The 12741-nt window shown below is 41.1% G+C and overlaps 1 protein-coding gene across 1 annotated transcript in view; it reads right to left on the minus strand.

Annotated features, from left to right (window-relative positions):
• Positions 1 to 541: 541 nt before the first annotated feature.
• Positions 542 to 12741, minus strand: part of CDH26 (cadherin 26) — a 14033-nt gene continuing 1833 nt past the window's right edge. The window contains exons 2-14 of the mRNA XM_009998742.1: positions 10769 to 10869; positions 10144 to 10305; positions 9090 to 9237; positions 8249 to 8415; positions 7958 to 8086; positions 5947 to 6132; positions 5505 to 5773; positions 4899 to 5041; positions 4425 to 4658; positions 3048 to 3172; positions 2536 to 2610; positions 1447 to 1530; positions 542 to 751 (exon numbers count right to left, since the gene is read on the minus strand). Coding sequence (XP_009997044.1) covers positions 542 to 751; positions 1447 to 1530; positions 2536 to 2610; positions 3048 to 3172; positions 4425 to 4658; positions 4899 to 5041; positions 5505 to 5773; positions 5947 to 6132; positions 7958 to 8086; positions 8249 to 8415; positions 9090 to 9237; positions 10144 to 10305; positions 10769 to 10869 — 2033 coding nt within the window. The remainder of the gene's footprint in view (positions 752 to 1446; positions 1531 to 2535; positions 2611 to 3047; positions 3173 to 4424; positions 4659 to 4898; positions 5042 to 5504; positions 5774 to 5946; positions 6133 to 7957; positions 8087 to 8248; positions 8416 to 9089; positions 9238 to 10143; positions 10306 to 10768; positions 10870 to 12741) is intronic.

Here is a 12741-nt window from a genome sequence, read left to right on the forward strand (position 1 = left end):
AAAGCAGAAGAGCACTTTCTATTAGATCTTTTGATGTCATCTAGAAATAAAAGATCTGTTCATCAAGCACAGTGCCATGCAGATCTGACTTAAGTTAATCTTGGATTTAAATAGACTGCTTCCTGAATAAAGGGCTGTATTGCTGGTCTAGCTCGTAATTGCCTTCTCTGTTCCAAAGTGACTTGTTTCCATGTAGAACTCTGACTGGACTGTCTAGTCTAGTAGATCTGGTTTTTTGTTTGTTGTTTTTTTCCTCTGCATAGTAAATTGAGGATCCTTAATATCAGATCTTCTTTTCTCATAAGCCTGCACGGAATATGCCAAAATCAGTCATCATCTGAGTAGAGTGCTCCTTCCAGACATGTCATGTTCCTGCCCCAGGCACAAGAACAGTGTAGGCAGAAAGAAAAAGGCCAGCCAGGTGCACTTGATGCAAACATACTGCAATGCTTTCTAGTGCAGATGGTTCTTTTTTTCCCAAATTTCTTGGTGCTTCTGCTTGCAGTCTTTGCAACCCCATAAAGTAGTCAGACTTCTGAAATTAATTGAATGATGGAAATTTCTTCTGACAGATTTTTTCCAGAGCAGAAAACTTTGGTCCCAGAGTGTTCAAAAAATCAGCAGGCACATCCTCACTGCCAATGGAGTCAGAGCAGACAGAGTGACTTTGTTCTAGGTCTCCTTCTTCAGCATATCTGTAAGGTTCGTAGATGGCCCCATAATCTTCCAGTGCATTTTGGTAATACAGTTTCTAAACAAGGGAAGAAACAATGGAAATCATCATGAAAGCTCCTATTTCCCTTTCAGAAATTCAAGGAATTAATTATATGCAAATTGGGCAGGCAAACCAGATTACAGTGAAGAGTATTAGTCTTTCCCTGATCAGGAAAGTTTCACTGAAACTCTCAGTTGCAAAAGCATCAGAACCTGAACTTCCCCTCAAGTACAAATGAGGTAGAAAAGAGTGTTTGATCTGTCCTGGACCAGACAGCTATCAAGCTGTGTGGAGACAGGCAGTTTGGCCCAGGGAAGCATGGAGAACAGCCCTATGAACATCCAGACAGAACATGGCAAGAGGAACAGGGATTTCCCTTGATAGCACAGCAGTGAAAGAGCAGGCAGCTGAACTTTAACCCTGCACAGCAGCTGAAAGCATTTTAACCCTGCTTCCCTTCCCCATCATGAAGAATTTGTTAGAGGTGACAGACTCCAGCCTTGAAGTGACCAGCTAGGGGCAACAAGAAGTTTAAAAGACAAGACATTTTCAACACAGAAAAGTCTTCAATGTTTCCCCATCAAATATATCCCTTGCTTTTGATTGTAATGCTTCCTAGATGTGGGCTGAGAGAGTAGCTGAAGCTGTTGCAGCTTTCTAGTTTTGTCAGCCTTTTTTCCTATTCTTACAAGCCAACTTGACAAAGGAGGGACTCAACATTCATTTCTTACCTGACCCAGTATTTTGTCCACTGTCTGTGTGATGTGATCAAGGTGTCTTGTTTGGAATGCCTCATAACTAGGGTACAGGCCATCCTGGCAGACAGACAGAGCATCTCAGGTTTGACCACCATACAGCCACCCACTTTCAGATACAAATAAATCCAACTGTTACATCCATTTCTCTTGTGCTGTCTTATCCAGTTACACTGCAGCTTTTTCTGTTCAGGGACTGTTTCTTATGAGTACACACTCCACGTTGTACATGGAGTCACCAGTAGTAGATGTTCTTCATAATCTCCAGTAATTAAGTATGTTTCTTACTCTAAATGTATTGGATTCCTTTTTGTTAGTGGCATGACCTCAGAACTTAATGTCTATTCACACAGGTAATCCTAGCTCCTAATGACAGTCTTTAGGATTGTGGAATTGGGTTCTCAAATACATAAAAAAGACTATTTTACATTTTCTTTGCCTGCTGTAAGACAGAGATTGTTCTTAGAGTCTCTTGGTGGTCACTACATACTTATGAACAGAAGACATGGCAGTCACCTACTTATTTAGAACATAATTTTCTTCAGGTGTTCTTTACAATAAAAACAGACATCAGTTAGAGAATACAGCACAAAAATCTATGGAACAAAACTAAAAAGCCTTCAAACGCCCAGAAGTACATCTTAAGATTCATAAAATTACTCATAAATCCTATCCACACTTTTACAATATATTAAGTAGATGTTGACCAGCATGTTTTGATAGATATTTGAAGAACAATGGTTCCATTTCACTTATGCCAAGAACTGAATAAAATCTTGTGCATATCAATTCATTTACTGTGATAAGAATTTTGGAAGAAATTACACTTCCAAATATTTAGAACAGTAACTAATGAAAAGTGCCAGTTTCAAACTGAAAGCTGTTAGACAAAAATAAGTTGTCAACAGTATTTTAAATTCCAGTGGAATCTCCAACAAGTGACATTTTCTAATTTAACTATATTGCATTACTCTTCCCACTATTATTAATATCAACCTCATCCTTGGGATTACCAAATTGTGTGGTATAGAAAAAGGGCATTTGTATAAGCAAACAGGCAGTTACCTCAGCAATCGATGCTTTTCCAGACTTCACAGACACAGGTGAGAGAACAGTATGATCTGTTAGATCAAGCTCAGCCTGCAGAGAGGGCAAGGGATGGTATTAATAAGAAACTGAACTAGGCTGAGAAGGATCACACTTTTTTGGCAAACTATGCCCTTTTTCACTTTCATTTACTCCTTTGGTGAAAACACTAGTATGTGCAGTGTGAAAAGAGATGATGTGCCTCCTCATCTGTTGGATTCATCAGCAGGATGAGGCACCTGGGAAGGTCCTGCAGATGCGGAAAAATGGTAGGAGTGATTATAGTCAGTCACAAGACATTATCCAGTCCATGCCACTACTCCCAAGGCATGCTTAACAGTAAAAAAAAAAAAAAAAGAAAAGAAAAAGAAAAAAAAAGATTGCTTTTGCTTAATACCAAAACCAGAGGAAACATGATGAAAGAGATGACTAGTACCAGATTCAGCCACACAGCACTGGTGGGTAATGGGAATATGTGCTTCTGCACTTACCTGAGACAAATATGTTCTGCTCTCTTCATTATAATTAATGAAAGTCTGTTCACCTTCTTCAGGTAGAATAATGGCTTTGCTTTTAGATCCTGGCACATAAAACTGGCAAAGTAGAATACTGGAAACTGTTGAAAGAAGAAAGGGAATGGTGTAGTGGGCACTGTGACTACATCTGTATGGCTCAATAGAGTGGTACCCAGCCCAATTCCAAATGAGCTAACTCAGAAACTCCAGCAATGTAGCTGTACAGATGCAACGCTGGGTGTGGAGTGGTTCATCTGCTTCAGGAAGCCAAGCTGTTGTCTGCAGAGAGCCTGCACTGAGCAGGCAGACATACTGGGTCACTCAGAAGTAGTCAGAGGAATAGCAGTCAGATAATCTATCAATTTTTTGTTAGGTAGGAAACTAAGGTCTTTCTAAAATTTAAAGAGAGCATGGGTCATTGACTGGGACACATGGATGAAAGCACCATAAAGAGTGCAAGTATTAACTGCTTGCACCTTGACTACACTCCAACTCACTATGGCAAATGGTCTTTCCTGTTAAGGCTGATAGATTTTAGCACATGTTCATGAGCTGCAATAGCAATGAGATCCAATGGGCAGGCAACAAATAACTTGCTTGCATAAGTTACTTACCCAGTAGTAATAAGAAAACAATCACTATTATTGCAATGGCACCACCTCCAAGTCTCACTGCTGTTTGTGGAAGGGGAGAATCTTTACATGTATGTCCATCTGGGCAAAAGCAGAGCCTAACTTGCTGATTCTGCCTTGTAGAAAATCCTTGGCTGTCCTGAATAATGATGGGCACCAAGTAGGTACCTTGTGGGAGGCTTCTTAACATTAAAAGCTCAACTGACTCCCCTAAAAAGAAGACAAGCAAATCATTTCAAAGCTCATAGAAAGAAGTCTGATATAGACCCTTCTGTTGATAATTAAAGGGAAACTCATTTGCACCTGATTTTCAAATACTGTTTCAAGCCTTAATGCACCATAGTAAATAGGACAATCCCACTTTAGCACCCTGCAGAGCCTTCTGAGCAAAGAGATCTGTCCCAGTCTTGTTGCATTCTGGTATGGCAGCACTGATAACCCCTGGAATTCATTAGGTTGTTAATCAAAGGCAGAAGTGGTTCCACCCACTTTCTGCAACTGGAGCACATTGCTTCTGGTCCTGTCCTCAGCAGAGATGAACAACCATGAGACTTTTTTCAAATTGCTGTAAGTTTATATTTTGAAAGCTGTTCTTCTATGTCCTTTCAGTCTCATTGAGACAAATCAGTAACAAACCATAAAGGTAAAAGACACTGAAATAAGTAGCCAGCACGCAAGCGACAATAAAGTTGCCATAAAGGACATGAAAGGAAGAACTCACCAAAGTTCCTTCCTAATTTCCAATTATGCTTCACATCTTCAGGGTCCTCAGCCAGCTCAAATGTAAATGGCCCAGAATGTGAACTGATGGGAGCAGACTTAGCTCTTATAATGAAAGGGGTCCCTTCATTTTTGTCACACACATCTAAAGAAGGATCCACTAACATTGGCATATGATCATTAATGTCAGACAAGTAAAGCAGGATAGTACCAGTAGCAGTCTGTGGTGGAATACCTAGACAGAGAAAAGAAACAGAAAAACACTCATAACTAGGTATGGGCAACACCCAGTCACCTGGCAGGATGTCTGTCATTTATGCTACCGTGTCACAAATAATACAAGTTTTAAACATTTGAGTGTTCTGCTTTATCATTCTCCACTTACATCCTTAGGATTGCTATCATTTTGTAATAACATGTACCTCATCTCAAACAGGCCAAATACTGCTTAAATATTTTCTGGCTGGCTACTTACCATGATCAATACCATGAACAATGATGGTGTACAGGCTGTTGTTCACATGAGGAGATTCTTGATCAAATTCTTTTGCCACAGTAAGAATTCCAGAATTCTCATCCACACTCAGCCAACTATCTGGGTCATGGGCTAGCTCATATCTTAAAAAGAAAGGAAAAGTTACAAGTGCCATATTTTCTTAAAAGGATTTTGAATAATATAAATTTTCTACTGCATTTTTCTTTGTCCTTTTGAGCTCTGTAGGTATTTTTACATGTTAGTGATGCTTAATTTGTTAACTCTATCAAAATCAAAATCTTGACATCAGAAGTAAAATACAAACAATGCAACATGATTTTTTTGCAAAAGTATTATGAAGACAATAGAAAAATCTGGCAACCAAGGACTGACTGAACCTGTAAATTGTATCTTAGAGAACCAGCTATCTGGTGATGATCTGCAGTATCATCAATAGGAAACCTGCACCTCTAATATAATATATATAACTGTAAATATATATATGCACGTTTATTTACATATGTACATATACCAAATTAAACTTGAAAGTCTCTTTATATTCCTAAGCTACTTCTTATTCTGAGAGTTAAAAGCATCTCTACTTACTTTATATTACTGGGCACATCATTTGGATATGTGGCAGGATACCTCCTAAACACTCTCCCAGGCTTCACTGAATCTTCTCTTTGGACAGTAAGTATAGGAGGATGAAACCTTGGAACACGTTGTGATTCCAAGACCTTGATGTACACAGTTGTATTTATGGATTCTAGGCTTGGGATCATCACAGTGCCGTTTTTACAGAGGAAAAAAGCTTCTTCATTTGCTACAGAAATGACAAGTCTCATCTCAGAGTCATCTTCATAGTCAAGAGGCTGAAAACCCCAGACAAAAGTCTGATTAGCAGTTGTGACCTTTGGTTTGGCAGTCGTCTCTGTGCACCTGGAGCATACAGCTCAGCTCACCAAACTCAGCTCAGTTACTAAACTATTGGTCTTGTAATCAGACTGGCCACGCTACACGATGCTCATCTGTTACTACTCCTTACCTTGGTAATACTCAAAATGCCTTCATTTGTGTCTGGATCTGTCTCAATGGTGAACTGTTCCTTCTCGTTGCCTTTCATCACTCTGTATTTTGCTCTCCAAGCAGGAGTGTTGGGAGAGTCTCTATCTTCCACGTGGAGCCTTAGTACAGCTGGATGTTCTTGACCTGCTGAAATCTGCAGCTGGTACTGGGAAGGGAAAGGAAAGAAATGAGGATTATTTCTATTCCCTGAGAGGAGGAAGCTTGTTAGCCACTTCTGAGCCAGAGCTCCACCACCAGACTATGTGGAGCTACTTTCTGCACAGACTGGCATTATCTGCAGTGGTTCATGTGTCTCCACTTGGTGACAGAGAACCCCTATGGGAGTTACAGAATTAACTTTCCTTCAACACATTCCCACTGACTTCATAAAGAATTTATTACTAAACCTGATCTTCCTCTAAAATCAGGAGACTACTTATCTCTCCTAATATTGGCTATACCAATAGGGCCATCAATGCCACTGGGGCTTTTCATCCAAGATTGTCTTCTGCTGTGTTGGAGAGCATGGTGCATACAGGCTTTGGCCAGAACTAGTCTGCAGATGTTACATACCTGACCATGCAGGAAGCAAGTTTGTATGAGACTTAGGTAATTTCTTCACAGTGGTTGAAGTTTTTGATGGTGCAATGCAGCCACCAGCTTGCGTAACTAGCACTCCAAAGACAGGCTAAAAAATGCCAGTTAAATCACCTGAGGCAGAAATATGACTTAAAAGACAAGATGGTACTAAAATGTATTTTGGGTTTATTTACTTCATATAAGTTGGTCACTGGTTGAGATCTGAAAATTCAGACTCTTGCCTTCTAATATGTAAATAATACTGTCCTTGCATCACAGCTTTTAAAAGAATAATACATGCACTCAGAGGAAACAAATCACTGCTGTGAGTAGGCTGGGGATTTTACTATACTGGAGTTAGTGATGAGGCAGTATTGATTTCTTGTATAAACCTGTTCTGGCAGATTAGATAACCTTATTCTCTCAGGTCTTCCAAAGACCATTCTGCAGGTAGGAGACCTACCATGGTAACAGACTCCAGTGTGTTTGTCTTCACAGGTGACTTCGCATGCACTGTTGTAACTTGGTACCTCTCTTACTGTTCACACCTTCAAATATTTACACATACCAGTGCCTGACATGACTTTGCACTCTGGAGGTATGCCCTGATTTTGGCTGGGCTAATTTATTTTCTTCATAGGAGCTTGTATGATGCTATGCTTTGGATTTGTGATGAAAACGGTGTTGATCACACAGGGTTGTTTTTGTCACTGCATAAGGGTGCTAACACAGTGTCTAGGCTTTGTTCTGCTTCTCACACTGCCCCACTAGCAGGTAGGCTGGGGGTGCACAAGAAGCTGGGAGAGGACACAGCCAGCACAGCTGACCCCAAAGGACGAAAGGGATATCCCATGCCATATGGCATCCTGCTCAGCAATAAAAGCTGCAGGCAAGAAGGAGGAAAGGGAGGACACTTAGGGCATTTATCTTGCCAAGTATCCATTATATGTGATGAAGCTCTGCTTTCCTGAGTATGGCTAAACATCTACCTGCCAATGGGAAGTGGTGAATTAATTCCTTATTTTGCTTTGTTTCCACATGTGGCTTTTGCTTTACCTATTTTGCTTTTCTTGTCCTCTCCCCCATCCCATCTCAGGGGAGTGAGCAAGCAGCTGCATGGTGCTGCCAGCCAGGGCTGAATCACATCAATGGGTCAACATGCAAATCACAACAGTCTTTATGGGGCCTGAGCTCCTAATGGGACCAGAGCCTGAAAACAGACAGCTCTTATCTGAACTAAAGTGTAGCTGTCTACTCCTTCACAGCTTTTAACTCATCAGAGCATACGTTCTGGCCGTGTTCTGCACGTGTCTGAGGATTCCCATTTCCACTGCTTGGTGTGTTTAGCAGTTTGAAGCAGTTTTAAATACCAAACTGTATTAGGAAAGTTCGGTAAAGTAGTTTTTCCTTACATTATCACTAGTAAACACAGGATGGTGGTTGTTTGCATCTTCAACAGCTACATTCACTATTACAGTAGATGACAGCTGGGGAGTTCCATGGTCACTGGCTTTAATCAGAAGTTTGAAAGAGCTGGCAGTCTGAAAAACAGAAGAAAGAAACTTCCAAACTTAGTTCAGAAGCAGTTCCCACATCATGGCTACAAAGCTGGATGTGAGACTCTCCGTCCCCTTACACCTTATTAACATGTACTTAATACATATCATGCATTAAATGATAAGAAGCTGTCATATGTACATCACCTCATAATCCAAGCATCCTGACAGAAGTATTAATCCTGTGGTAGGATCAATATTAAATGTGAATCCATCTGAAAGGGGCTTTTGCATACTTAGAGAATAGGACACCTGAGAATTCACATTGCCATCTTCATCTCTGTCCAAGGCAGTAACTTGAAAAACTGGCTCATCTAGGATGAAGAATTGAGACATTAATAAAAGCATTTAGCCTTCACATGGAGTTTCTCATGGCTGTCTTCAGACTTTTGGACACACAAGTCCTAGGAGTCTCCTGTTGCACACAAGTCTCCTGTTGCTATGGTTATCCCTGCAAAGGCTCTGGCCCCCACCTTATTTCTGTAGCAAATCTGCTGAAAGTACTTAGACACTAGAGAGATTTATCACACTCCTGAAATTATTTTATCAAAAACGTTCACTAGTTATTTATTTCAGCTCTCATCCAGCTTCTGAGCAGTTGGCACCATGCCTAAATGTCTACACAACCCAGATTAAATCTTTGTATTTCTACAACAGTGTGTCTGACCACCTTCTGTGAAGCAATGTGCATGTACATGTTCTAGATCCAGAGTGCAGATTAGTTAAAGTCTTGGCTTGTAGTTAAGAAGTATTTTCAGAGTTTTTCCAGAATGTCTCCAACATTATGCTAATGTACACTGAGGTTAATCAGACAAGGAGTCAAGAGGCAGGAAACAGTCCATCACAGGAAATACCTAAACCCATGAGAGTTTAAGTAAAACCTGGGGAGGAGAACAGACATAGTATCACAGAAAAGAGAAAGACAGAGGAAATAAAAGAAAGCAGTCATACACAAACCAGTGTTCTCCCTTGTTTGGATGGCACTTACCTTTACTGTGGGTCTCTCTTACTGTAACACTATATTCCTCCTTGGGAAACTCAGGTGCATTGTCATTAATATCCTTAACATTTATCTTGAAAAATAAAGGGTGGTCCAATGGTTGACCAGTTTTTCTGTGCACAATATCAAAACGTATCTAAATGAGCAGAGACACAGATATTAGAATGGAGTGAATGGTATCATTTAGATAACAGAATAGAACAAGGAACGTTGAATTTTGAAGGCGCTTTGGTCAAATTTGGCTGGCATTTGTTTTGACTTGTATCACTAAGTCATTATTTCACCTTTCAAAGGTAGTAGATTCATAATGGTGATTGTTTGCATTTAACAATACTTTTCAAAAAATCAGTGCCTGGATTTGGATCTGGGTTATTTGAAATGACTGCCTAATATAAAATACATCATTATCCTTGGGGACAGACAAAATAATTCTTTCACATGTGCTTCCCAGTTCTGAATTATTTATTTGAGTGATGCATTCAGTTTTCTCTAGCTGCATTTCTATGATGTTTTTGGCTCCATATCCATGAATGTCCAGTCCAGAGTGTTTGGCTTGGAACAGCCATGTGTCCAGTGATGGAGAATATAAAGCTCCCAAAAATTTATCTCTTCATTATGGAAAGGAAGACCTTGCACAGACAGCCACATGGAATGCTAACTATCAGTTAAGAACAGTTAGTCCATGGAGACATAAATAGAAATAATCACAGAATAAACCTAAGGACACCACAACTATTTGCTTCCCTTCTCTTGGATTGGGAGTTTTTGGGTTTACAACTCGGGGTTCCGGCCACTATGGCTGTAACATGCTTTGAATTTTAGGACAACCTTTTCATTTTTTTATCATTATCAAAGGTCATGCCAAAAATAAGATAGAAGTGTACAGATATTTGTGTAAGACGAAACAAGCCACAAAGGTTTCTAAACGATAGTGATGAGGAAGTTACCAGTTCTTAAAGGTGTGTCTCATTATTGTGAATCATTTAGCCATGAAAAAGCAGTAAATACTTGTAAACAGCTTTATTTTTCTAAGGAGTGTTACCTGAAAAGTTGAAGTCTTTTCTCTGTCAATGGTACGATGTACAAAGACATGCCCATTTGCATCATCTTCTATAGAAAACAATCCAATCTCTGGAGATTCATCTACCCCAGGTCCACTGATTAAGTATTTTATTGATGTATTAAATGATTTGTTATTGAACAGCTTTTGAAAAGAGGAACAGTACAATGCAGTGTGAGTGGGAAAGACAAAACAGAAATAAAAAGACTTCAGATCAATTATTTTCCTTCCTACATTCTCTTTGCAGATAGGGCCTCACTTACAGGTTTGTTCTCAGCCAACTCAACAATTTCCTGGGTCACAGCATGAGTTGTCTCTGCACAATGTGCAGGTACACAGCTCTCTGCAATTACTCTCTTACCTTGCTAACTCTATAGTTTTCTTTCTCCTGAGTATGCCTGCAGTTCCCATAGAAAGGAGCAAATCACCCACTAAACACACAATTCTACACAACTCTGTGTAAATAAGACAACTCTGAACAAATAAGTTGTTTCTGTTTTTTTTAAAGGTGCTGTTTGATGCACAATTCTTGCCCTCTCCTATCTTTGGTGTTTTATTGTAAAAAATATGTGAGGTCCAAGAACTTCTGCGAAAAGGCTGTTTGTACCTGTCCAGCATATTTTGGGAATGGTCCTTTGTCCTCCTCTTGAATATCAATGGTAGTGATAATCCAGGTCCTTTTTGTACGATGTAGAGGACGTAGACTGCCTAATTGATCATAATCTATCCACTGTTGGATAAAGAAGTGTAGTTAGTGTCAGAGTTTACACATTAGCTGTTGTGTATCTGTTATTGTATAATATAGGCTACAAACCTGACCATTCCTCTTTTGGATGGCTTCCCTTAGAGGGATATTTTCAATTTCACGAGAAAAAGCGCTGGCAGCAGTAACCTTGTGGAGGGAAAAAGGGTGACTGTAAGAACATGGTTAACTAGAAACCATTGATACGTTGTCTAGGAGGAAACTGACTTCACAGAAACATAATGATCCAGTTTTGACAGCATCATGTTGAAGTTTATCTAACCCTGGAAATGCCACAAATTTCATCCATCTCATTCCAAATGAATTGGCATGACAGCTTGGATATTAATTTCTCCGGTCAGTCCCAGAAACATGGAAACAGTCCATCTAAAAAGCCATGGTATTACCTCTAAGGTTTTTCTTAAACAAAGTATCTCTAGTCTTTAAAATAGTCACCTCTGTCTCAAGGTCTAGTGCTCCTTCAGAATTGCCTGGGACTGGCAGGACACAAACCTGCTACTGGAAACAGTTACATCTAGGGAGTATTTCAGGTTCTCAGAGACTCTAATAGGTGACTTTCAGTGTCCCAAACACAGCTGATTTCCCAGAAGATGAACACTGGACCAGAGTCTCTAAACCAAATGAGTAAAATAAATTGCTGGGAATGGTGACTGCACCCTAATTGGCAAGATTTGCCCTTTTATAAGCACAAGATTCCTGCACCAGCTTCAAACACTGCTTTTTACTTTAAATCTTTCACCACAAAAGAATATGGCAGTACTCAAATTACACTGCTGCCACTAGCTCACAGGTAACTTGAACACCTTCCTCCTAGTTCTCACTGCTTTTCTTGGAAACTTTGGGGTTTTATGACTCATTCCATCAAATATCTTCAGTGGCTCTTAAAAAGAAATCAAGCAGAGTTCTTCCTGCCTAGACTTGAGCAAAGGTCGAGCTTTTACCCTGTGACCATCATATGAAGAAACAAAATACTTATAAAATTGCCATGGTTATAACTTGCCAGGCACTGGGGGCTCACCAGGACTGCCTTGGAGCTGCTGTTCAGTAAAGCTGTTGTATGACCTGGGGAAAACCTCTGTGATGGGAAAACAGCAAGGAAGGCTTTAACTTGGCACTTACCTGTAGTAGTTACTAGCTTTGTTCCAGGCTCAGCACTGCCAGCTCAATTAAACTTTGTCTGTGCTGGACCCCCAGACAAGCTGCTTTCTGCTTTGTGTCTGTGTGGCCACTCTTTATGATACTGGAAGCTTTGATTGTGTATATTATGGCTTCCACACTCCTCCATGTGCACCAGTTGCACAGCAATGGCTCAGACCACTGCCATAGCAGTTCCTGATGTTGTCACTGCTAAAAAGGAACAACCCAATTCAGGCCCACGAACCCCACAGAAACACTCGTGGAAATGCCACGGAATTACTGCTGGGGGTCCTTAATCCCAAAGAGCTAACCCCGGTGCCCCATGCGAGGCAGGAACACGTTGGTGTCCCTAGCAGGAGGAGCAGAGGGCTCGCGACTCTGGAAACTCCCTTCCAAGAGACCTGAGCGCGGTACCGGGGACAGAGGAGCCACCGTTTCTCGGAGGCACCGCGGAACAAGCAACGCGCGGCCGGAGCCCCGGTCCCTGCGGGAAGGGAAAGGAGCGCAGCGCCCGCAACCCGCGCCGCACCTACCTGCAGGAGCAGCAGCGCAGCGAGCAGGTCCGTGGGACGCGGGCAGCGGAGCGGAGCCCGGGAACGTCCCGCAGAAGCGGGCAGAGCCGCGAGCATCGCGGGGCGGAGGGCGGAGGGACCAGCAGCCCCGAACCAGCCGACGGAGCG

The sequence above is a fragment of the Chaetura pelagica genome, unplaced genomic scaffold (genome assembly GCF_000747805.2).
Source record: "Chaetura pelagica isolate M959 unplaced genomic scaffold, ChaPel_1.0 scaffold275, whole genome shotgun sequence".
Classification (NCBI taxonomy): Eukaryota; Metazoa; Chordata; class Aves; order Apodiformes; family Apodidae; genus Chaetura; species Chaetura pelagica.